The sequence below is a fragment of the Hoplias malabaricus genome, chromosome X2 (genome assembly GCF_029633855.1).
Source record: "Hoplias malabaricus isolate fHopMal1 chromosome X2, fHopMal1.hap1, whole genome shotgun sequence".
In the NCBI taxonomy this organism is placed as follows: domain Eukaryota; kingdom Metazoa; phylum Chordata; class Actinopteri; order Characiformes; family Erythrinidae; genus Hoplias; species Hoplias malabaricus.
Window position 1 is genome coordinate 11,296,888 of NC_089819.1, and position 27,051 is coordinate 11,323,938.

Sequence of the window (27,051 nt, forward strand, 5' to 3'; positions counted from 1 at the left end):
TTCATTCATTCATTTTCTGTAACCACTTATCCAGTTCAGAGTTGCGGTGGGTCTGGTCATGATAACACACCCTGAAGGAGAGCTAGTCCTTCACAGTGTGACACACTCTCACACATTTACTCACACCTAGGACACTTTTAAGTAGTCAGTCCATCTACTGGACCATGGCAGAAAACCTTATCACCTGGAGGAAACACATGCAGACACAGAGAGAACACACCAAACTCCTCACAGACAGTCACCCAGAGCTGGCTAGAATCCACAATCCCAGGACCCTGGAGCTTTGTGAAAGTGATGCTACATGTTGCCCCACTGTGCTGCCCCTTCATTCAATCGTTATTTCAATAATGAAGCTCTGAATTTTCCTTGGATACACTTTATTATGGTTTTAGGCAAATGCTTAGTAAGAGATTCTCAGGGGATGATAGGATTACAATCTGAGGTAATTTGAAAAACAGACTGGAGAGATTTACACAGATTAAGAATTTGCTCCATGCTGAGGTTAAAGCTTTCTAAGCTAAAACTAGCAATTTGTCCTGTTATGAAGTTGCCTGTGAAGCAGGAATGTATCTCTCAGCCACATTTGTTTGAGAGAATTTATCATTTTTTGAATCTTTTTAATGTTCACATTCCCCTCACTAAATTCCCACCATTTATTGCACAAATACAGTCACTGCACTCGTCTTATTAAGGATCTCAGTGTTAGAAAAGCAAATGGTGTAGAACCTAATAACTACAGATGAGATATTAATAGTACTGAATATAGTTATTTGACTTCCTTTCTCTACAAAAAAAAAAAAAAAAAAAAAAAAAACTACACGCAAATCCAACAGCTAGACGTCACGCACAGCACTAAACTCAGTTTCCCACAATCCTTACCGCGAGCTGTTTAGACCAATGATCTCGCCGGATTACCACCGCTCGCTTTAGAAGGAAGAACAAAAATCCCAAACGCAAGCGAGCCTTTCGTGATAGTTTTTTATGGTTTGTGAGTATTTATAGTTGTATATATCATTGTAGCCACTCATGGCTTCGGCTCTGTTGTCCCCGGTGGTGGATTATTACAATGATGAAGAGGAACTGGACAGCGTGGACGAGGACGATGAGCGCAGCTTCAGGGGCAGGGACTCGGAGGAAGGTACAGAGAAACATAAACACTAGGTTAAAGCACAACAATAAATAAGTCCCAGTGCTCAAATATGGCCGTGTCGCAGGAGGGTTGAAATCTTTACCGTTTACCGTTGTAAACAGGCCTGCTGTTGTTTGCATCGCAGTCATATTGATCATAATTGAGAGCAGAAGTTCGCATGAATAAAGCAATTTGGGAGGCTACCAAAATGTGCATTTACTCGGGTTTTGATCATATGTTGCCGTACTGAATCAAGTCGATAATAAAGTAATGTCATAGACTTTCTCGCATTGTTACCCTGGCAACTCAAGTATCCCAACGTACGTTAGCGCAAGGTATTAGTAAAAACAATGTTAACGTTAGATTATGCATAATTAAACCTGAGAATGAATTATTGCACGTTAATTCGCGGCTGTGTCTCACAATTTCTCACAGAAATGTTAACAACTGTTTTAAATGCGTGAAGTAGAAGTTTGCGTCCCTTTCAGGTCTCCTTTCCACCTTAAAATGTTCTCCAACCGCTGCATCTTTTAAGGTGGGATTGAACATTTGAAAAAGGGAAAACCTAGCCTCGTGGGTTTCAGACATTTATAACTACTTAATCACGTAAATGTGTCGGTTATAAGTGGAACGTAAATTAATGGTTCCAAAAGGTTTCTACAACTTGTTAACGTTAAATGTTAATAATTTGTATGGGGCTTTCAGATAAACTGTTATAGCTAGCAAGTTTGTAGCTGTTGCTAGTCGTACATTAGCCACCGTGCTAATAACAACTAACGTTAACGAAGTATTAGATGCAGTACTTATTATAGCGAATTTTTACCAGTTAGGCGATTTACTAAATTTGTAACATTTATTTGTTGTGAGCCGTGTTTTATGTTGTATCGTCACTGTACTTATTTTGCAAACTAAATGTAACTGATAGTCTGCCCCCTGCTTTGGGACCTGGGAACGTTGTCAGGGTTGCCAGGTCCTGCAAATATCTAACGTGAGGATCTTTACCTTTTCTAAATCTCCCTTTGGTCTTCGATGAAACCTCTCAGAACTCATTTGTGTTTATTAAAGTGACACATTTAAAACTTATTTCCAAGGAAAATATTTCTCAATGACTACATCTATGCTTTCAATCAGAACAGTATAAATCAGATTGAAAGCCCTACAAGTTGACAAGATTAGTGTTTTAGGTTTGTGATGTAAGGAATCCTGACTGTCTTAATCTGCCCATCTGAGCAAATTTTTCAAACACTGCTGTTTGATTTATGAATGATAGGTCTTCTAGCACAGTGTTTTACAACCCTGGGCCCTTTGAACATGCTGCACTTTTATTGCTTTCCCTTCTTCCAACACAACAGCTAGTCAGTTAATGAACTGAATGAAGTTTTTTCAGAGTTCACGTAAATGTGTTAAAGCAAGGGAACCACTAAAATATGCAGGGCTTCCAGGACCAAGCTCGAGAAGCATTGTTTTAGCATATTGTAGCTCTCCGATGAAAACAATTTTTAGTTTATCGCATCATTTGAACATAGCAGCTGTCCTTCACATTGTGCAAATATTTTATGATGACTGAACCAATAGAAATGTTCCAAAATTACATGGACTAAAATGTTTTTTTTTAAATTAGCATCCATTGGAAGATAAGTTTCTTTCCATTCTTCTGTAAATTAGTTACATTGGGGAATACTGTTATTCACTGGACAGCGACAGTATGCAAAATTTCCACACAGACATGTTAACAGTGTTTTTAAAAAACAAAGCAAAAAAAAAAAAAACTTGCCCAAAATGTGAAATGTCAGTAATAAAAAGTAACCAAGTGATGTGCTGCTGTAAACTGTAAATGTAGTGTCGTCATTAGATGGCCAAGTACTTTTCCACAGTAACGTACAAAACAGTGTTATAAAAGAATTTGTCAGCTGGTCACATTTTACAGAAACTGAATATAGAAACAGAAATCATGATATATTTGTGACAATGATATAATAAATAGAGCAAAAAAATACTCTTGTTATTTAGTGATATGCATATATATATATATATATAATATTATATTTATGATATTCCTTAATATGTCTTTATAAATTAGTGGTGCACTGATTGCAATTATATTGGCCAATTCATTCATATATATGTGTATATATATATATATATATATATATATATATATTTTTTTTTTTTTATATATATATATAGAACGTGTCTGGCCAATTCAGATTCCTGTGCTTATATGCCTTGCACTCCCAAGACATCCCATTCATATTTTGTGTAAAATTTTACAAAAAATCTCTGGTGAACTCATCAGAGGAGCATTAATGTCATCACTGCAGCTTTATCCAAATTGAGCTTAACTTTACAGTGTTTTATTACATGTTTAAACATAACTGTTAAAATTAAGATAATTTATCATAATGACTCTGATATTAATTCCTTAGATCCACATTTATCGATCAGACCTTTACATAGAAATGTAAATATTTCTGCCTAATTGACTTGTTACTAGCAATGTCCTTTTCCCTTATCAAGTATTACTTCTGACTGATAAAATGTAGATGATCTTGTTTTTAATGATGTTAAAATAACACTGGTTATATGTAGTCAGTTCCAGTCACGATCAGTTTTCTCCTGTAAAAAACAACAACAATCCTTTCCATGATCATACGTTGTACTGATTTGCCTGCCATTTATTTACATTTATATCACTAGAGTTCAACAGGGCTTCTCTTTTAACTTCAGCCTTTTTAAAACATCAATCAAACCACACAGGTCTTAAGAAAGATAAAAGGTCCTAGTTACACTTACAGGGTTAAGGTTTCTCTGTTTTCCAAGACATCTTTTTACTGGTTTCTGCAAGGGACTTTGCAGGTTCGCAGTGAAACATGGGTAATTCCCTACACAAATATGTCCTCTGATACAAATGAGAGGGGTGCATCAAGTTTTTGAGGAAAATTAAAGAACTTGGCCACCCTAAAGCCTTGCACACTTAGGGGGCATGCAAAAAAATGGGTGCAAGTGTAAGTATTTGGCTGGGGTGGGAATGTGCATGCGGAACAGTCAGGAAGGAGAGTGTTTCAGCACACGTGAACTGAATAAGCTCAAAAAGCAGAGAGTCTTAAAAGAAAATTATCTGTATATAGTAATATATACACATACACAATGTATATAGACAGTGTAATATATTTAAACATGCCTTAGTTTATGCAGTCTTGGGAATAATGGTTTGTTAGATATATTTTGCATGAGTATTTTCCAATTATTTTTTCAGACACGGAAGATGCCAGTGAAACAGATTTAGCGAAGCATGATGAAGACGACTACGTGGAACTCAAAGAGCAGTGAGTACTTAAGCTTACTCAGAATAAGCTAGGTGCATTTGTCGACAGTCTCTTATGTCAGACACATAAGAGGTGCGTGCTGTGGAGTGTAATTTGCCTACTTATTTTTCTGTTTTTTCTTGCAGGATGTATCAAGATAAACTAGCATCTCTAAAACGACAGCTGCAACAACTCCAAGAAGGTGAGTGGAAATTACCCTTGTGTAAATTGCAAATTATATTGGAAGCTAGGTAAAGGACCACTCTGGTGTTTTTTATCATATCTCAAAACCTTGCAGCTTTATTCATTCATTCATTTGCAATTTAAATTAATCTAAATATTACAAAGCTAACAATCAATATGATTAATACAGACATACTTAGAATAAATCAACACTAAAGGTTGTTGTTCCGTCTGCTGTCACCTGCCATCTGCTTGAATCATTTGTAAAATGAATGCTAAGTGGCCAACCATCAGCAGTCCCCAAAGAGTGTAGCCCTGCTAATTCTAGTGCATTTTTACAGACTGTCAGTGAGACAATAAATCTGCAAGTCTCTAATATAAAGAGCAGCTTGTTTGATACTTGTTGGCTCTCCTAGGAACTCTGCAGGAGTATCAGAAGAGGATGAAGAAACTTGATCAGCAGTATAAGGAAAGACTCCGTAATGCAGGTAAATAAAGCCAAACCTCACATTTGACTCAAGCAACAAAGCACAGTATCATTGCTCTACAGCACTCGAGAGCTGGGGGGCTGTAAAATCACAAAGAAAAGATTTCCAGTGTTTTCACTGACCAAAATGTAAATAAAAAAAAAAATCTGATTCCTGCAACACATTCCGAAAAAAGAGTCAAACGTTTATGGAAAGTTCATGTTACATTTACATTACACTGTAAGCAGGTGAATATAAAATGAGGAGCATTCACCAAAGGCTCAACAAAATAAATCACTAACTTGCTAATCACTTTATACTAAAGTTTGTAAGAGGTTTGTCAACCAGTTCAAACGGAATGTTTTTCAGAGCAAGATAGCAAAGAATGTAGTTCTTTAAACTTCTACAGATAATATAATAAAAGAGATTCAGGGAATCAGAGGAAATCTTGGTGAGTAAAAGCCAAGGGCAGAAATGTGCGTGATCATCGACCCTTCGGTTGGTATTGATCGAGAAACCGTCATGCTACCGTGATGGGCATAGACACACGGACCCACGAGTACTTTGGAAAACCATTGCCAGTTAACACCGCAAATGAATCACAAAAATGCAGCCTGAAATTGTATTATGCAAAGAGGAAGCCATATATTAATTTTGCATAGAAATGTCTCTGGGCCTGAAGCCATCTGAGATGGACTAAAAGACGGTAAAATGGATGTTAGAATCTGCGTGCCAAGGATGAAAAAGACCATCCAGGCAGCTTCCAATGAAAAAGCGCAAAAAACAGCTTCTGGGATGACATGGGGTGCATCACTGCCCACGGCATGGGTGATCTGCAGATATGCAAAGGTACCCTTGACGCAGAGGCCTATATTGTTATTTGGAGAGACATATGCTGCTGTCAGGATGATGTCTTTTCCTAGGAACTCCAGGTCTGTTTCAGGAGAACAACAATACCAGGCCATATTCTGCACAAGTGTGACCACAGATTGTTGAGCAACTCAGGTTTCAGTATAGAGCAATAATGGACAAAAATTCCACTTGCAAAATTTACCATCTTCAAATCCCCCACTGACTAAAAAAAATACAATTTAAAGAAAAGGTGATGTGACCCGGTGGTAAACATGCCCCCGTACCATCTTTTTTTTGATTGTGTTGCCGTTTGTTTATTGGTTTATATTTGACGAATAAAATTGTTTGTAATTGCAAACACTGAAAATATTTTCTTTGTCTTTTTTCTTGTTAAATTTCACGTCAAAGTGTCTCAACTTTTCTTAACTTGGGGGTTTTTATAGTCATATATTCAATTGTATACATAGAATATTGGCACAGTTTCCATGTGTGCATCCATCACTGTGTTACATTTAAATGTTATTTTTCATCCAAGATATTGAACACTTGACATATATATATCTCTCTCTCTCTGGCTTTTTTTTATAGATCTCTTTCTGCAACTTGAGGTGAGCTTGTGAAATTTAAGCAGTATATGAAACCAAGCCTATTCAATATTTTATTTTTCCAAAACACTGAACTTAAAACACTTCTGTCTTTCAGACCGAGCAAGTAGAGAGGAACTACATCAAAGAGAAAAAAGCAGCGGTAAAGGAGTTCGACGACAAGAAGGTTGAGTTGAAAGAAAACTTGATTGCCGAGTTGGAAGAGAAGAAGAAGATGATAGAGAACGAGAAATTAACAATGGAGTTGACTGGAGGTGAGCCAGAGATTAGACAAAACAGCTTGAAGAGCTGGAAAGAGCATGAAACACTTGCCGTTTTTTTTTCTCTCTGACTGAGGAGCAAACCGCAGTGTGTTGCCTCCTCAGTGTGCAATCATTTGTGGTGGATGAAACATGGAGAAAGTGAAAAAAAAATGCTTTCATTATTTATTTATTTCGGGGTTTTTTTATATAAAGACTCAATGCGCTCTTTAGGGTTAATGAGGCAACCAATTAACATAAATCCTTTTTTGAAGGGCATGGAACTAATTCATTAAGTCTGTGTTTTATTCTTCGTTTTATGTTTGTGCTGTTGCCATAATGAGTATGAATTTGTCACATTCAAATCAAGAAGCAAAGTATCTTTTGCTTTAGTGTTTAGACATTGATTTCCATGTTAATTTTCAGATTCCATGGAAGTGAAGCCTATCATGACCCGTAAGCTGAGGAGGAGACCCAATGACCCTGTCCCTATTCCAGACAAACGGAGGAAACCTGCTCCAGATATCCTTTATCACCTGACATCACCATGGCCTTGTACTAGTTTCTTTACATATACAATCCCGTTAGGATTTTACAGAAGTCCTTCAAGTGAGAGTACCAGTATTTGAGTGCTGATGCCATTATTCAGGCATTTATGTTTATGTATTTATTTTTCTCCCTGTGCTTAAATGATTAACTATTAAGCCCAAGGTCCATAAGCCATTTGGCTTCTGTGAATGCTATAATTAGTTTAAATGCACATTCTTAATTCCCATAAATCTGTATTTACACATGTGGCCTGGAGAACTTTCTGTTGAATAGATTTCAAGCTTTTCTTCCCCAATCAAATCTAATGTTCCTTAGAAATACATTAGGAATTTGTAACTCACATTGCCTCCCCTGGCAAGTTTTTAAATGTATTATGTATTTTTTTAAGCTACATTTATTTGAGATACCACTTGGTGTGGAGAATACAACATGAAATTTGCAGGCTGTCCTATGTTTTTTTGTAACATCCCTCATCAACCAATTAATACACCCCTGCTAGCAAGCACCATGTTAGTCAAGGGGGCTTCCCACTCAGAGAGCAAGGGCAGTTGTGTTCTCTAGAGCTTTTTGCTGAATCATAACATGGTTTTTTAACCTGAAACCACTAGGTTGTAGGATTAACCCTCTGCTGCGCCAAGATTTTGGCTGTGTGGAAGATATGATGCTCTCCTTAACAGTTTACACCTCAGTTAAACTATTTACTCACAGATGAGCAGATAATGGAGGACCTCAGAATGCTGAACAAGGTAATCTCAACATAGAATCTAACTTCAGCTTTATAAAATAGACTAGAAGATTTGTTCTTACAGTTTAAAGGGCTCATGCACATCCTCTGTTTATTTTCTCCTTCTCATCATAGCTAAAGTCACCAAAGAGACCAGGTAAGCTGTAACTCCTAAACACTTCATGATTCTATTGAGTAAACATATTGGGAAATAATTTGTAAAGTTGACATTTTAATCTTGTTTGCTTTAGCCTCTCCATCTTCTCCCGAACACCTCCCTGCTGCTCCCATGGAAAGCCCTTCTCAGCGATATGAAGCTCGGATAGAGGAGGGTAAACTCTACTATGACAAGAGATGGTATGGATAGCTTTGGACAACTTTTATTTATCACAGTTTTCAACTACTGTCTTGACAGGGCATAGAGGCATATCACAAGAATCCTACCTGACTATCTATGTAACAAACTTAGACAACTAACCCAGTGTAAAGTCAAAATCAACCAGCAAGTAAAACAAACTTGGACTTCCTCTTTTCAGTGAATTCTGATCAACTGGCTCAGATTGTTAGTAAGAGCTGACCCCTTTATCTTGCAAAAAGTTCTCCAAATTGTTCATTTATTCATTCATTCATTATCTGTAAGCGCTTATCTAGTTCAGGGTCGCTGTGGGTCCGGAGCCTACCTGGAATCACTGGGCGCAAGTTGGGAACACACCCTGGAGGGGGCGCCAGGCCTTCATAGGGCAACTCACACAGTCACTCACACCTACGGACACATTTGACCACCTACCAACGTGTTTTTGGACTGTGGGAGGAAACTGTAGCACCAGGAGGAAACCCACGCGGACACGGGGAGAACACTTCGACACTTCCTTCTGTGCCACGTGCCGCCCATTTTCATATTGTTTTGTTGTTTTATTCCAAAATTATGTAACATTTTTTAATCAAAATTTTTAAACTACCTTGCGGCACGGTCGCACAGCAGTGTCGCAGTCACACAGCTGCAGGATCCTGGGGTTGTGGGTTCAAGCCCCACTCTGGGTGACAGTCTGTTAGCAGTTTGGTGTGTTCTCCATGTGTCGGCTTGGGTTTCCTCTGGATGCTCCAGTTTCCTCCCACGGCCCAAAAACACACGTTGGTAGGTGGATTGGCTACTTAGGTGTCCATAGGTGTGATTTGTGTGAGTGTCACCCTGAGAAGGACTGGCACCCACTCCTGAGTGAGTTACGGCCTTGCACCCAGTGATTCCAGGTAGGCTCCGGACCCACTGGGACTGTGAACTGGATAAGTGGTTACAGACAATGAATGAATGAATTATAGCTACCCAGGCTTAAACAGGCTTAAAGGTCAAACTGGCAAGTTTGCTGAGTCACACATAGATGGGTTCCCAATCGTAGTCCTGGTGAGTGCACACTGCACATTTCTGTGTTTCTTCTCCGTGAGCCCACCTGACTTAACTCATTACACAGTTAACAAGCTCCTCTTTGGCTGTGTCAGGTGTGTGGAGAAAGGAAAACAAGAATGTGTTAAACATGGGACTCCAGGGACTGGGAAAAATACAAGAACATAAGAAAAGTACATGTAAATGATTGAAATCTATGCTGCTTAATATTATTGAGGTTGATTTAAAAAGTTACACATTTAATAATAAGCTATGATAAAAAAAAAATAATTGATGCTGTTTTACGGTGTAGTACCCACATACAGCACATGGTGGCACCATTTAGCTTTGGAAAATTTTCACTCAGTGCCTGAGGGAGCATCCTATGATTGGTAAACAGGATGTTATACACACAGCTGAAAGACACTCTCCAACGTTGTGCATCTTAGACCTGGATATAGACTGAAGATTCAGAGGTAGTGGACAATATGAAATATAACATTAAAGAAATAAGCCAGAGATTTTAGCATAATGTGTGTAGGAATATCCAACTACATTCTTAAAATAAAGCTCTAAACACGGCTGAGGAAAGGATTTTGTTTATTGACATGTGAATCTTGTCTATGTCAATAACACTGCTTAATTCTTTTTTTAAATTATTTATTTATTTTATTTTTTAAATAATCTTTCTTATAGTGGTGTTAAGTACAGGAAATGAGAACACATTTCCCTACATTTTAATGTACAATTACTTTTTATTTGATGGCTATTAACCTACTGAATTATTTTTTATTTTTATGTTTCATATATTTCCTTTCTCTCAGTATTTTACATTTACAAATACATATATTCTGCATTATGTGAGAACCTATTTTCAAGCATATTATTGAGTCAGTGGTGTCCCAAATTCTGCATATGACTGTATATTTTGTACTTAAAAAAAAAAAAAAAAGTGTTATCATATCACCCATCTTTAGGGTGATGTAGGAGCAGCTGAAATTCTTTAAGGAAGTGATGTCTGTGGAAATATGAATGTCAGAAGTGCTTATGTCTGTGGTTGAGGGTATGTGTCCTGCCCGGCCCCTTGGGCAGTGAACTGCGTGGCTTTGCTGTAGCTCTAACACGGATGAATAGTTCCTTTGAAGATAAGAGGTTTGGAGAGGGAGAGGAATAAAGGAATACATTACTGTGCTTTGGTGATGTAATGTCAAGTACTTCCATGTGGTATTTCATAAAAAAGGTCAGGGAGGTACTAGGGATAAGCAGGGTTTTCCAGTTATATACTATAGGGTTAAAAGTGTATGGGAACCTGCTCATCCAGCATTTCAGCTATTCCCAATATGGTGCTCCGTCACTTCAGAGAACAAAGTGTCTTGGCTTTGGCTTGGGGTCTTTATAGTTCTCTGGCAAATATTAAGTTTATTTAGGCTCATGCATAACTCTAATAATTCTGTTGTCCAGTGTTATTATATGGAGCGCATATATTTTGAAATCCCAAATTATAAATGATGTCTCCAAACATTTGTAAATAGAATAAATGTAAGAACATTTGAAAGCCACTTTTCAGAAGAGTGTATGTTGTTGTACTGGAGTTTGATTTGTGAAATACAGTGTTGTTCTATGTGTTTGGAAAAAAAAATAAACAACTTTAAACTTTAAAGACTTTAAAGCTCTTAAAACATTGATCGTCTGTCTCTACTGGGCTTTGATCTTAGATAAACCCTCCTATATTACAAAATGCCAGAGCTGTACCCAGGAGAGCTGTACCTTACCACTTTTCTGAGAGTCTGTAATAGACAAAGAGGCTAATGTGTTTTTATTATCCTCTCTCAGGTACCATAAGAGCCAAGCCATCTATCTGGAGTCGAAAGATAACACCAAGATCAGCTGTGTCATCAGTTCTGTCGGAACCAGCGAGGTTTGTGTCTTCATTTTCTGAAGTGATTCATTCAAAACTAACAGCAGTGTTTCCTTCAGCTTGTGATAGGCTCAGCAAGTAACGAATTACAGCTGGCTCTCTAAGAGCTTAATTTAATCTTAGTCTGAAGATTAAGTTGAATCCTCTTAAAGATGCTGCTGTTGTATTGTAATGTTTCATGTGACTTGTCATAAAAATACTTTATGGCCAAATTGAAAAATGTATACATCATTAAATCAGGTCTCACAGTGAGGCATTCTGGGAAGAAGACTAAAAGTTTGAAAGTGGAATGTTTGAAAATCTGTTTCTTTTTTATTTTTCAGAGTAGTTATTCGTTTGTTTTTGATGGATGGGCTGGAAGTTTTTCTTTAAAAATCTGATAATATCTTATCGCTGCCATTATAAATATGTCAACCATCCTTTAAATCGTCATCACACTAGATATCACATTATAAATATTTCAGCTCAGCGCATTCACTATTCAGCTAGGCTTAAGTCCAATTTACACTTTTGTGTGGACCATACGCCACAGGCAACGCGTCAACACGAACCCTACGCCGTCTGACGTGCACCTCTCCAGAAATGTAACTATGCATCGAGTTGACGCAGACAGCAACTACTCTGATTGGTCAGTAGTTGGAGGGACATTGTTTATGCTGAACCAAAGAATTATTGAAATATGAACTCCACTCCTCCACACTATAGACACTGCAGACAGCAGCAAATTCACAGCAAGAAACCTCCTGACGTGGTGTGTGCATCAGGGATAAATGAAAATATCGAACAAAGGAAAAATACAGACATCTCCGGGAACACATACCTGTGAAATATTTTTTGTTTTGCAGCTCAGACCCAAAGATTTTAATGTTTTATGGTGTTTTACTTCATAACTCTGTTTTTCTCTGGTTCATAACACAAAAGCCTGATTTATTCTTCTGCGTCAACCCTATGCCATAGGCATAAAGGCTTAAATCACACACATTTAGAGCCTCATGTAGATGACCGCAAAGTTGACTGAAGTGTCTTCTGAGGGACTTTTCTGTTTCCTGACCTCAACACTAAACTCTCAACTAAAGTGGGCTACTGGGCTTGTGTGGGGGTTTTTCCCCCATTCTCTTTTTCAGAACATGACACCACCAATCAGTGAACTCCCACAACACCCACCGCTCATGGCTCTCTTAAATGCACCAAACTCCTCATTACTGTGCCATGTACTAACCTCACAGACACTGAGCAGAAATGTGACACACCAGACATGTCATAATTTTGAAATAAAGCCCTCATTTTGAGATTCCACAATTTAAATTAAGCGCCCACCCTAAGTCCAATGTTAGTATTCCCATTGTTGGGGAGTAGCGTCCTTAGAATTTCAATTCACTGATTACAGCTCCTAAAATATATTTCCAAATATTGTATGTCTTCAGTAGGTTAGTGCTGACACTTCATGTAATATTTTGCATTATAGATTAGATACAGATAAACTGATGTCCAGTTTTTGTTGTTGAATCACATCTTATTATACAAATAAACAGTCATATACGTTTATTATACACACTTGATACTGAACAAGTTAATTGACTGTCAGTGGATTCTAAATCAGCGCAGTAGAGCATATGGAGGTTTAAGGAGTTTCACTCACTCATGTGTAACATGTTCTATATTTTCCACAGGGGGGCACTATTGACACTTATGTAACTTGGGTTACTTCATAATAATGACACTTGTTGATACACAACTTTTAAAGGTTTTTAAACTCACATACCATTATAACATTAATTAGCTTCATATGGAACATGAATCATGAAATTCAGTGCTGCATGGTGTGTTTACAAAATTGTAATTGAGCTGAGTTGTTACTCTACAGTGACTGGTAACTTGCTGCATTTTTAAGTAGCTTTCACAACACTGAGTATTTAATTTTTTGCTTGTAGCCTAATTTTAAGTAACTGCTGTAAGAGCCACCTAAGTGTCTCTAGTAATTGATGTTAGCTTATTTAGAGGATTCAACCAGGATGGAACCGATCTAAATTGAGCTTTTCAGCCAGTCTAAGCGTGAAACACAAGGGATTATATAATTGTTATTTTGAATTGTTCCAGCGGTATTATTTAGCAGAGTGTGAATGGTTTTTAATTACTTGGCCATCATGGATGTTTTTTTTTTTTTAAATGTGCTTTTCTTACAGATTTGGGTGAGGAAGACTAGTGACAGTACGAAGATGAGGATTTATTTAGGCCAGCTACAGCGAGGAGCCTTCATCATCAGACGTCGTTCAGCAGTGTAGATGGACAAAGACTTTCTTCCACATGTCTTCACTCCTTTTCTCTCTTCCTCTTCTCAGCCTAAAATAAATTGAAACAACTCTGCACCGTTTCTTTCTGATACTCCAGTAACCTTGTGTTTCTGAGCCCCTCACTGGATTGAAGGCCTTCATATAACTCTGTGGTTTCAATCAGAGCTTCAGTCTTCATATAGAATCCTGCTTAAGGACACGTCCAGGTGCGTAGAGTTTTGAGGAGATTGCTTAAAGGGTGAGAAATACATTTCACTCTTAATTGTACAGTTTTGTGTATGACTTTTTTTTGTACATTTATCTATTCTTCTGATTAAGGTGCGTATGGAGCATATGCTCATATGAAATGACACTTCCAATCTCAAAATGAATTGTTCATTTTATTTTTTTGTAATCAGCTGCACAGTACAAACCTTTATTTTGGTTCATGAGGACGTATAGTTTGGTAGCATTTAGAAGAGGAGGCATTTACAGTGTAATCTTCAAGAATGAATGGGAATATACTGAGATGTAAATAAAATGGCTGTATTGCTGTCTGAAAGTGCTTTTAAAATATGTTGTGCAAGTCTTGGATTTCTTGTCTGTTTTATTGTTTTGTGTTCGCACTGCCTCAAAATAAATTGGGCTACAACTCAGTAATGGATACGTTTTTTTTTTTTTAATTATTATTATTTGTTTATTTATTTATTTATTTTAACTTTTCTCTTTCCTAAAGATTATTGAACATGCTGCATCTGGCGCTGGACACTGACTGGCCTTGTGCTCTGTGTGTCTTTACGAAGTCTCGCTCTGAAAGGATTTCTTTAGCTTCACTTTTTCAGCCTCTTGCATGTGCGGTTTGTTCCAGACAGCACCTCTGCTGATGCCTCTTCCCTTTTGTCTCCTGTCATCCGTTTGCCAAGGGCTGATGACTGTGTTTTCCCGCCATAAATGACAGACTGTCAGAAAAGACAATTATTGTTGTGTGGCACTGCTCAAATCTCACTTTTTCTTTCTTTTTTCTTCTCATTTGCAAGCTGAAGACATGATGGCTTTTTCGTAGGCTAACACTAACAGTGTTGACTAAGGCTTTAAGAACATGACTGTCTCTGTAGAAGGCAATGACCATGTAGGTAAAGATCACTCAAGCAATCCATCAAAGATTCAGTGATGTTTGTTTCTTTCTTACTGTACTAGGAAGTACTTTTTTTTATTATTATTTATATTATTTTATATATATATTTTTGCAACATCTGTATACTGGATCTTCCGATGACTAGTTCACTAGTTCTGCTTCCTTCCCCTTCCTTGTAGTCCTAGAATTATACTGTAAGTTGTATACAGCACTTAGAATAAGTGAATTCAGCTAAGCTAAGGTGCAACCATTGAGGACACAGTTATACAGCTTTGCACAAACAGGTTGCATAATCATTCCAGACGAAAAATGAAATGGCATGGGATGTTCTTAAGCAACAGCACATTAGCTCAGTTCAACACGCTCAATGTCAGTGTCAAAGTGTTAAGTAAAATAGTACAAAGCCCCCAGCATTAGGCTGTTAGCAGTGGAACATAGTTGTGAGTAGGAGTGACGTTCCTTGTTCATACAACATAAGTCCTTAACTTCACTAATGCTGTTTTGGTTGCTTGCCATCAGATCCAACATCTAGACCTAAGCTTTCTTATCACAGCAGTAAAACAACCACCATTTTCAAATTCCTTTAAATGTTGTTTAAGCCTGTGCCCATCTTTTGATCATATAGCATACCGCTAAAATGTATACAGGCTGCATCGTGCACAATAATTTAATGTGGGACTGTTATTTTGTGCTCTTATGCATTTACAGCACGTCCTGTTGAATTGTGCAGGAGCATGCTGTTGGAGCACATTTTAGTAAATGTGTGGCAAAACGTTTTGTTGTCCCACTGTGTCAAATGGACAGGAGAAATGCTTTCTGAGGGGAATGGCGCACCTGTAAGCGGGACAGGGCTGTTAAAGCATCACATGGATCGATTCCCTCCATTTCACATCTTCGTGGCTGATCGTCTACAGATGGAAGTAAAAGATGTTTGCGTCGTCTGGAAAAGAAAATCCATTATCAGGCGCTAAACTTTAGAGTAAATGACACTAATATAAGGAAATGGGCGCTATTTTGTCTTATCCCAGTTTATTACTCCTTTCCTATAGGACTTACATTGCACTGATCAATCAGCGAAATAATCAATGGGATGTTTTTCCTAATTGCTACAGTCAGTGATGCTGTGGGAAATAAAGGCAACGTTACTGAGCACATTGTAATGATCTGTTAAATGTTTATAATAAATAAGCCCCATATTACCACAGAAAACGTTCCTGGGCAAATCCCAAATCTTTATATCTGTATTTTTTTTAGAAGCGTTTGAAGAATATTATTTTCTTTATATATTTATATACCGACTGAAGAACAAAGAGGTGTCTTGCATCAAGCCAGGCATCTTTTAATTGACCACCGCTGACACACTCCCATTGGGTACCACACCGTAATTTCTTCTTTTTTCATTTGTTCTTTTTCTTTATTCTTTTTAAGTTTGGTCTCTGTTCTGTTTTTATGTTAATAACATTTGGATGTTATTCGTTTGATTAGATGTTAATCATCTTATTAGTAGGCAAATGTTACATTAGGCGTCTTAAGGACTCTTATTAAAGTTGATGATGTTCCTGCACAAATGAAGACACAAACCCCAGTTGCCACGAGGAGGGCCAGAGTGTTCTCATTATTCCGAATATTATTATTTTTTTTAAGTGATCTCTAAATTTTAATTTCACTCATTCAGTCTATCTGTTTTCCTGCTTCAAACAAAGCATTTGCTTGCTTTGTTTTTATTTTGGCCATTCTTTTTCATTCATTCTGTGTTATTCCCAGTACCGTTTTCCTTCTTCTTTTTTCATCATGCTCTCTCCTGTTCATTTCTCTATCTCCTTCTCTTTTCTTATGCTCAGGGCTGTTGGAGGAGGCGTGATGTCGTTTTGTTGGTTACTGCTCCTGTCTCTGCTGAGCTATTAGTAGAGTGCTGATAGTCAACCTGACAATTGCTTCCATGCATCACCAGTTTAGGACCCACCAGATTTACTGGTTAGCGATGTTCAGTACGGGATTATTTATTTATCTTTGGTTCTCCTCTCCCCTCCCCTAGACAACACTGAACATTTCCTGTTGCTACTGTCCAGTGCAGGGGAGAATCAGGGCTGACCTATTGAGAGGTGGCTAGGAAATATCTGCTATATATTTTAAGATCAATTTAATTGATAATCGTTTAGTGTTTAAATATCTACACAGTTAATTAGTAGCTTTCATGTAGTGAAAGATTCTAACCAACACTTCACTTGCCTAAATAATCAAACAAAGGCATGTGACAGAGCTAGAAAACTAAATACTAGCAGCCTCAGGTTTCTTTAAGTGATATCAGAAAAATATGGTATATGCACACACCTATTGGCCAAAGACAAAGATGACAGCTTTGTTTCAACCTTTACTATCCATTTTGTCAGCTCCTCTGACCGTGTAGACGGATTTTGTAACGCTACATGTTCAGAGTGTAGTCTGTATATGGCTCTGTATACTTTGATAGCCCCCTTTCACCCTGTTCACAGTCACATTTGCTCCTTCATGTCACTGCTAGAATGAGAAGTGTCCTGTGACTGCTGAGGAAGAACTAAACTGCAGCATCAAATGGACTACAGCCTCTCCTGACCACTTAGGAAGAAGGTTAAAGGGGGCTAACAAAGTATGCAGAGCAATAAATGGACTGTAGAGTGAAATAAGTGCAGAAACAAACAGGTCGTATTGATGTTATGACTGATCTGTGTGTATATGCTCATTTCAGTTACTTCAGTTTAGTAGTGTCGCAGTCACACAGCTCCAGGGACCTGGAGGTTGTGGGTTCGATCCCAGCTCCGGGTGACTGTCTGTGAGGAGTTGGTGTGTTCTCCCTGTGTCCGCGTGGGTTTCCTCCGGCTGCTCCGGTTTCCTCCCACAGTCCAAAAACACATGTTGCAGGTGGATTGGCGACTCGAAAGTGTCCGTAGGTGTGAGTGTGTGAGTGAATGTGTGTGTGTCTGTGTTGCCCTGTGAAGGACTGGCGCCCCCTCCAGGGTGTATTCCCGCCTTGCGCCCAATGATTCCAGGTAGGCTCTGGACCCACCCTAAATTGGATAAGCGGTTACAGATAATGGATGGATGGATGGATGACTCATTAGGAGTGTTTCATTCAAAACTGATGTGTAAATTAGGCACAACAATGGGCCACCAATCAGAACATAGAACATTGACTTAGATGTTAACAATAAAAATAGCCTGTTTTAATTTTAGTAGCAAATATAAGTTGTGTAATGTTTGTGTTAAAAAAAAAATATGGTGGGGATTTTTTCTGTAAACAAAACCACACACAGATTTTGAGTGGAGCTCAAGGGAGAAATAAAAATTACAAACATGCAATGGACCCAACTTGACGTAGTTTGAGGCGAGAGAGTGATGATTTAGTAATGTAGTTTGCAAAGAAGTCTAGGTCAGAGTCTGACAGAGTGTGTGCTTGTAAGTCCAGTAGTGAATATGGACTATGACAAGTGCTGGTTTTGCACTGAAGCTTAAGGGAATGGAACAGTCCGGTTTTATCAGACTTCAGAATGTGGACGTCGGAGCTGAAGACAAGTAAGAATGATTCTCTGCAGTGCTTCTTTGCCTAAAATAACTTATTTCTAACTTATAATCCTTCCCCATATTACTCTTCTGGAAAGGCTTTCCACTTGATGTTGGAACATTCATTCATTATCTGTAACTTGTGCTTATCCAGTTCAGGGTCGTGGAGGGTCCAGAGCCTACCTGGAATCATTGGGCGCAATGCGGGAACACAGCCTGGAGGGGGCACCAGTCCTTCACAGGGACACACTCACACATCCACTCACACCTACGGACACTTTTGAGTCGCCAATCCACCTACCAACGTGTTTTTGGACCATGGTAGAAAACCGGAGCACCCGAAGGAAACCCACGCGGACACAGGGTGAATACACCAAACTCCTCACAGACAGTCACCCGGAGCGGGACTCAAAACCACTACCTCAATGTCCCTGAAGTTGTGTGACTGCGACACTACCTGCTGCGCCACCGTGCTGCCCGATCTTGGAACATTTCAGTGAAAATAAGTGAGGTCAGGTGTTGTTGGATGATTAGTATCGCAAACAGCACTGCATCTCATCCCAAAGCTATTGAATGAAGCTCTATCTCCACAGCAAGGTTTCCACTGCTCCACAGCCAAGTACAGGATGGCTTTTATCGAACTGGCAATAGCAATAATTGCCATTGGGCATGGTGACCTTATGCTCATGTGTGGCTCCTCCAGAACATTCTATTTCATTTAAGGCTTTTGTCCACTATAAAAGTGGATGAAGCAGAATGCTTAAGGGGTATCTAGAAACTTTGGTAGATACTTTGGAAGTGAGGATATAGGCTTCTGTGGCTCATTAAAGAGTAAAATGTGCCCTCGATCTTTCCACTTCCATCTCCTCTGTGTGCTTGTGTTTTCCTCTTGTTTTATCTGCCCTCTGCAAGCAGTTCTACTACTTTCTCCACAGTCAGCATTAGTTGATAAAGACGGGGTCATATCAAGTTCATAGTCTATTTACCAACAATTTATACATTCATATGCACCCTTACTTTGGTTTTTTAGCTTTATGTCTTCATTTATACTTCATCTGACCTTTGTTACACACACAAAAATCATTGTCATGTTTTTACATCATTACATTTTTAATTTAATTAAATTTAATTTTTAACCCTGAAATGGAGAAGCGGAGAAGAAAATGATGAAAAATGATGACATTTTTAATTTTAAATATTTTTTATTTTCCTTTTTTTTAACAAGTAATCCCCTAATATCTGGGTGGGACTGAACCAGAAAATATATTTTTTGGAGCTAAACAGGTTGATGTTTGTTAATATGCCTTTAAACCTATATAAATATACCGATATAAAACCGATATAAAATGCAGTGGGGCTTGTGGGTTAGTGTTGTTCAGGTACAAGTGGATCAGACACAGCAGTGCTACTGGAGTATTTAGGAACAGAACCCTGTCACTGTCCCCTCTTACACACCCTGTTGTTCCATTTTGTAGATGGAAAGTCAGAAGCAGTAGCTCTTCTGTTGCTGCGCATTCTGTGCTAGTCTTCCACTCGCCCATCAGCAGTGGTCACAAGATGCTCCAAATGCTGTTGGCATGATATTTTTGGTGGACTAAACTCCGGCTAGCAGTGACACTGAGGATTTTAAAAAACTCCAGCATCACTGCTGTGTCTGATCCACTCTTACTAGTGGAAAAGCTCCTACGAAAAGCCCTCTGCTTGGCACCCACCCACTACACAGCTTCTTCAGCCTGCTGCCATCAGGGCAGAGACTGCGTAGTCTCAGGGCTAGGGCCAGCAGACTAAGGGAAAGCTCCATCTATCAGGCTGTGAGAATGCTGAACCCCCCCCCCCCCCCCCCACACACACACACACACACACACACTACTCAGCAACCTCATCAATTACCACCAATACCCAAATGTGACTTTGAAATCAGGCAGGCACTCAACCACTCTAACAAGCCTCCAGGCTTCAAATCCCTGTATTTGCACTATGACACCAGTTCTGTTTATTTTGGTACTGTCAATTAAGCTCCTCATCAGACCTAACTTTGACTTTTCAATAGAACCGGTATGCACTTGTTCACTTTATTTAGTTGTTATACGATCCACAGTTGTTGTACATCCATCATCCTACCTCCTCCTATTACGATTATTTTGCACTACTGTTTACTCTGCCCTGTACATCCAGTATCCTACCTCCTTCTATTACGATTATCTTGCACTATTGTTTACACATTTGTTCACTTTCATATATTTATATACTTAGATTTGTTGAATTTAGTCTATTTTTTGTTAAATGTTACTGCAGTTATCTTGGAGAGGAGAGTAACGTAATTTCAATCCTTTGTATGTCCTGTACATATGCAGAATTGACAATAAAACTCTTGACTTGACTATTGCAACATACACTAACACATCAGTGTAAATACAGCACTCAGGATGAGCCATAGGCCAAATAATATCACCTCTATGGTGGTCCTGTACGCATCCTCACCATTGAAGAACAGGACGAAAATGGTGTATCAAAATATGCAGAGCAAATAAAGGACTACACTCAGACACCTGCTGGACACCAGCCTTTCAAGAACCTGCTTGAGCTTTGCATAAATCTGGCTCAGTCATAAGATGAGCAATAAATGTTCTTCTGGTGTCAAAATGGCCGGCATAGTGGCACAACAACTGAAAGAATATAAGGTCTTACATCTAAAGACATATTTGTAAGTGAAATTATTACTGAGCATTATACCTCACAGAAACATGGATAATTGAGGCTATACCAGCAGGCTGCAATTATTTCCATAGCCCTCAACTGAATCACAGATGTGGAGACACAGGTAGTCAAATGCTTTGGGGATTATTAAAATACCAGGTACAGATTCTACTGCTTTGAAATTAGTTTTCTTAATGTAGAGAATAAAGTTTAAAGAGATACTTTAAGGTGAATTAATTTTCAGACTTGTAAAGTCTCCATAGACTATATCATGAAATTAACAACTGCACAAGTCTAAGGTCACCATGCTCAATATCAAGCATCATCTACAGCGGTCTAAGTTCACCCAGCACTGGGCTGTGAACAGTGGAGAGCTCTGTAGTGTGACAGAACCCCATCCAATAACTTTGAGATGAGTTGAAGTGGAGTCTGCCAAAATAATCTTCCAACATTAGCACCTGACCTCACTAATTAGTCTGAGTGAATGCAATCAAATTTTCACAAAAGTGTTCCATTGTCTATTCTGAAGCCTTCCCTGAAATATAAAAGATGTTATTTTAATAAAGAGCAACAGTAAAATGTAGAAGCAGATTTTCAAATCCATAAAAGTCGCCTGAAAGTTCACACATCTGTATAAGAAAACATGTACTACATTACACCACTACAATAAGCATCTGGATGCAGAAGCCTTGTTACATGTAATGTACCTGCCGCCTGTTTAATTAAAGCTTTGTTTTTAGCTGTTCTTCATTAGAAAACACATTTCTCTGTGAGCCTCTAAAGATTTCTTTTTCATAGGTGCGCCGCTCCCCCCTCTCCACCATCTGTCCTCATAATTAAAGTGATCCGCACTGATTTAAAAAAAAAAAAAAAAAAAGTAATTATGCTGACAAGTCTGATAATGTGTTCCTCATGTCATTTCTAGTCTTTACTCTGTGGGAGCAGCAGCTAGAAGCTAGACGTAGCTGTAAAGGGGGCATGGTTCTGTTCACATGCTAATCGTTAGCACTTGGAGCCATCACATGCTAATGGTGGCTATTTGCGGGAAGGTCAGCTATGTTTTGAATAAATAATCTGTGACATATGGGGGAGGTCTGATTAAGAGCAAAATTATTTACCACATTTAGACGAGCGACTGCACATCCTTTGCCCTCGGTTCAAAATCTAGTGCTATTAACAAAAAAGATCACTAGTTTCTTTTGAAATTAAATATTTTTGGTCACACCTTGTGAGCAGCATTTCTGCTACTTTAAGATATAGCCATTGCTGACACAGGCTTTCAACTACAGTAACATTCTACTACAGTCGCCAGAGAAAAACACTGATCAATATGCTTTTAGCATAAGCTCACAATGCTCAGTGCCAAGAGTGGGCTAGAAGGGTGTATAGAATCCCCAGCACTTGGGTGGGTAGCAATGGAGCTATGTTCCCTGGACCACCAGCTAATACTCTGCATGAATTGGAGTGGTGTTTGTGATGCCCTGAATACTTCTCATGAAATATTTGAGTGTATGGAGGGCCAGATTGTGGAAGTCCTGGACTAAATTACACGCAGTTAGTGTGGATTCTCCACGGATAATCCCTTTCTGGCTGGGAGGAGGCTTAACATGCATCCAAGAAATTGGCCCGTGGTGATTATTTACCTACTCCCTTTACTGAAATATCCATGTAACTCCATAATTTTCTGATCTGTATCTCAAGACCTTTATGGATAAGATAATATGCAGTATTAAATGCATAATTTTTAATCTTTAAAAATACCCTTGATAGTTTATGGTGCAAGTAAAAAAATAAAACAGATTCTCTTTCACATACTATTTTCTCTTTTCTTATCTTTTTGCCAAAAGCAATATTGCCCGGTCTTTAAAGCAGTCATCTTTGGATTTTCAAATAATATACCTCATCTCTTTTCTTTCTCTGCATTTCTTGGAAAACTTGGCACTATATACGCTGACATTTCTGTGAAAATTTGATTGCCTTCAGCCTGTGAACTGATGTTGAATGGTTATAACTGCAAGTGAACTAAAGGATGGATGATATTACTGTTATTACCTTCTCATCTGTAAAATGCTGCAATCATTTTAATCCTGACTAGTAGTATCTTATATCTCCTGTTTATCTGATGCTATTTCTCCAAAAGATATTATGTATGTCTACAATAATCAAGTATTTAGACAATTTGCAGTTGAATTCCTTATGTATTGTCAAGTACACTGAAGTAAATGTGAATATCCATGTAGAGGCATGGCCTTGCTTCACAGGTATGACTACTTGTTGTTGAGGTATAGTCAGGGGTTGAGGAGCACTGTCGCTCAGGAATGGTCGATAAAGCAAAGCACATTTCATGCGACAGTGAGGTCCATGTGGTCTGTGCAGTGGAGCAGCTTGTGTTTGTTGCCCACATGTTTTCTCAGAACTGGACATTAATCGATGGAGCTCATCCTCCACACACAGAACCCATCAGCACTGGACAACGTGACAATACACAAGTATAGACAGAGGAGTTCATTAACTAAAGTGGAGACAGCCCACAGCATGGGGGTTCAATTTTATTTGTTTGCATACTTCCCCAAGACAAAAAACACCCAGATTTTGTAGGTTTGTGGACATGTGATCATCCAACATTTCATTAATTCGTTCATTCATTCATTCATTCATTCATTATGTGTAACTGCTTATTCAGTCCAGAGCCTATGCAGAATCACTGGGCGCAAGGCAGGAACACACCCTGGAGGGGTCGCTAGTCTTTCACAGGGTGACACATACATTCACATATTACACCTATGGACACTTTTGAGTCGCCAAGCCACCTATCAACCTGTGTTTTTGGACTGAGTGAGGAAACCGGAGCACACAGAGGAAACACACATGGACACAGGAAGAACACACCAAAATCCTCACAGACAGTCATCCAGAGTGGGACTTGAACCCACAACCTCCACGTCCCTGATATATAGCAAACACTTCTTTTACTTATAAATACATCTGTTCATTTTGAAATCAAATCTTCATAAAAACAACAAAGTTTTGCATACCGCTTTAAATTAATATTTAAATGTATGAGGATATAATAAATGATGAAGCTCATTGTGAGTCCTTGCAGAATTGTAGATGATTTGTACAGAGCTCTGGAGCTTACAGGTGCTTCACTGCAGTAACAAATGTGATGCATGCAAATGCAAGATCATTACTAATACTGAGATTAATATATGTGTATGGTTGTGTGTGAGTTTTAAATCTATCAAATTCTTCTCTCAGTTAGTTCAGCTTTCTAAATCCATACAAATACATGTGTATTTACAAACACTTTTCAGTTTTCAGCTGTTTTAAATAGTGACTAGTGAGTCATTTAGTGAGTAGAGGGTAAGGGCTTCAAATAAAGTGGCCACTATTTCTAATTAACAGGCCAATTTATGTAGATAATAGGTGTTTCTAATAAAGAGGCCAGTGAGTACAAATAGAAAGTATGTATTTCAAATGGCCGGTCAGTGAGGATAGCAGGTTGGTGTTTGTAAAAATGTGGCTAGCGAGTGAAGATAGTTTGTATTAAAGGGGCCAGTAAGTCTGTAGTTTCTCTGGTTAAAATGCAAATGTGGACATCTGAAAAATCTAAAAACACATCACATAATTTTTAAGTATATGTGTATTAAAAAAAGAAAAGCTAATTAAAATATAAGAGAACCGGATAAAAAGGAAAACAGTCAGTGTGTCTCACTATTTACACACACACACACACACACACACACACACACACACACACAAAGGAACTCTGCACTAAATCAAAAGATAGCAGAGTGTATGGCATTTCTCCTCGCTGCCATGGATACGTCACTTTCATCTCTCCTCATCGTTAATAAAATTGAGCACAAAATTACCTGTAATTAGTGTTACCAAGACAACACAGATAATGTGTGTGTGTCTGTGTGTGTGTGTGTGTGTGTGTGTGTGTGTGGTGATGTTTGTCCTATTTCTTCTTTCCTATGGAATGGTCAGCGCTTTGTTTTGCATCCGTTAAAAGCTCTGGCTCTAATTCTGTATTCAGAAACCTTCAAAATCTCCACTGTGAGAAAATCAAGGTACATTTACTGCTTGATTTGAAGCTGCTTGAATTTTAGAGCTTTTATTTCCTGTGTACCAGGAAATAAAATCAAGCGCCTGACTTTAGAATGCTAGTGATTCACTACTAGTGCTGTTCAGCATATGTTATAAGGCACTCACATAACTACAAACCCCATATCAAGAAAAGCTGGTACATTTTGAAAAAAAAAACATTAGAAATAGCATCTGTGATTTGTTCATTTTCTTGAAAATCACAAACAATTTCTAGTTATCAATAAAAAACTTAGTTTGATGCCTGTAGCTAACTTCAAAATAATATTGGGGCCAAGGCAAAAAATAAAAAATAAAAAATGTGTGAAAATTCCAGTTAAATTTCATTCATTGAAAGCTTCTTTTTTGTGGCTCACTTGTTCCAAACTATGTGAACTGTAAAATACTTAAAAAAACTAATTTGAACAGTTCAATGTAAGCATTTAAAATATACTTCACCTTCTTTTGTACATAACATTATATAAAGATTAGGGTAATCCTAATAAGGTAGTATATGTATGGCAACACTGCTGAAGTGAAGGACCTTTGAGCCCTCAGACGGCATGGCATGAGAAACTGTCATGCTATCATAATAAATATAACGAAATGGGCTTGGGAGCACTTTGGAAAATCTTTGTCACATATCACAGTCCACCGCTACATCAAGAAATGCAATCTGTAACTATTATACAAGGAGAAAGCCACACATCAATCCTATATGAATATGTTAAAGAGATTTCTGGGCCCAAGCTCATCTCAGATGGTCCAAATGACAGTAGAAATATGTGCTGTAGGTAAGTAGGAGTGCATAGAATGCCTGTGTTTGGCATGCATGTGCAAAAGCACTACTGAAAATGGTTCTGGAGGCAGCGCTGCCTTTGAGGTAGAATGAATGTAATTTGCTACCAGCCAATGGCCAGGGATGAATATGATTGACTGAAATAGACTGGGGACAGATTGTCAAATACCGTGCCATAAATCAGTAGAGCTCCACCTAGACCCTTGTGACTTAGCAAGACATAAACGTGCATATACTGCAGTGCTGCCTTTGAGGCAGTGTTTGGATGCCAGCCAAACACTCGTGGATGGATGTAATTGGTTAAAATACAATGGGTGGAGATTTTCAATACCAGGCTATGAACTGGTAAACCTCCACACAGACCCTCATGGGTTGCCTGCTCTGACTTCCAGAAGTGACTTTGGAAGAAGTACATGTGCAATATAACTCTCTTTTCTGTTACTTTAGACTTAGTTCTGTTTAATAATTTGATAGAAATGTTGCAAAAACTTTAGTATTTTCTGCTTAAATGTAGGATAATCTAATTTTGTGCCTCTGAGAAAGCTGGAGAATGTTCTTCCGAAGAAGTAATTTCCTGCACATTTCTGTTATCACTACTGCTTCAGAGGAATCTGTATAAAGTAATACAATAAATGCAGCTGAGAGGTAATAAAGAGATAAATTCTAGACAATTGATTTATAATCATTGCCTCTGAAAAAGCTGCAGAATGACATACAATAATGTTCTACTTCCTCAGAGGCAGCAATCACATGTTTTTCCACTTTGACTCAGAGGAAGCAGAGCATTATTGTATTACATTCTGTAACTCCTTCAGAGGCAGCTATCATAACTCAAATGTGCAGGAAAGTACTTCTTCAGAAGCTGCCTTAGAGGTATTATAACCTTCTGCAGCTTCCTCAGAGGAAGCAAGTTACATTATCCTCCATTTAATAAAATTAAATATTGAGATTTTTGCTGTACTTCCAACAAATTACTGTAGAAGCCTACAGTAACAGAAAAGGAAATCACAGTTTAAAAATCCACATCTAGCCAAGTACAATTACAATACCCGGATGTGTTCTTGCTCGGCCCGTATATTGAGGATGCACCAGGACGAAACTTATTAAGACTTGAGAGAGTCACATATCTCAGAATGCATTTCGCACTGACCTCAGTTCAATGGCTTTTCCCTGCC

The 27,051-nt window shown here is 38.3% G+C and overlaps 1 protein-coding gene across 1 annotated transcript; it reads left to right on the forward strand.

Annotated features, from left to right (window-relative positions):
• Positions 1–867: 867 nt before the first annotated feature.
• On the forward strand, positions 868–14,258 carry LOC136676920 (sin3 histone deacetylase corepressor complex component SDS3). Its single transcript, XM_066654218.1, has 12 exons — positions 868–1,138; positions 4,386–4,455; positions 4,581–4,636; positions 5,034–5,105; positions 6,525–6,544; positions 6,639–6,795; positions 7,207–7,302; positions 8,014–8,075; positions 8,189–8,210; positions 8,305–8,410; positions 11,265–11,349; positions 13,533–14,258. The coding sequence occupies exons 1-12, from the start codon at positions 1,027–1,029 to the stop codon at positions 13,629–13,631; spliced, it is 957 nt and encodes a 318-aa protein (XP_066510315.1). The 5' UTR covers positions 868–1,026; the 3' UTR covers positions 13,632–14,258.
• The last annotated feature ends 12,793 nt before the right edge of the window (positions 14,259–27,051 follow it).

Coding starts and splice junctions, on each gene's coding strand:
- LOC136676920 (XM_066654218.1), top strand. CDS start 1,027: ATGGCTTCGGCTCTGTTGTCCCCGGTGGTGGATTATTACAATGATGAA. Junction 4,456..4,580: donor TACGTGGAACTCAAAGAGCA/GTGAGTACTTAA, acceptor TTTTTCTTGCAG/GATGTATCAAGATAAACTAG. Junction 6,796..7,206: donor AACAATGGAGTTGACTGGAG/GTGAGCCAGAGA, acceptor GTTAATTTTCAG/ATTCCATGGAAGTGAAGCCT.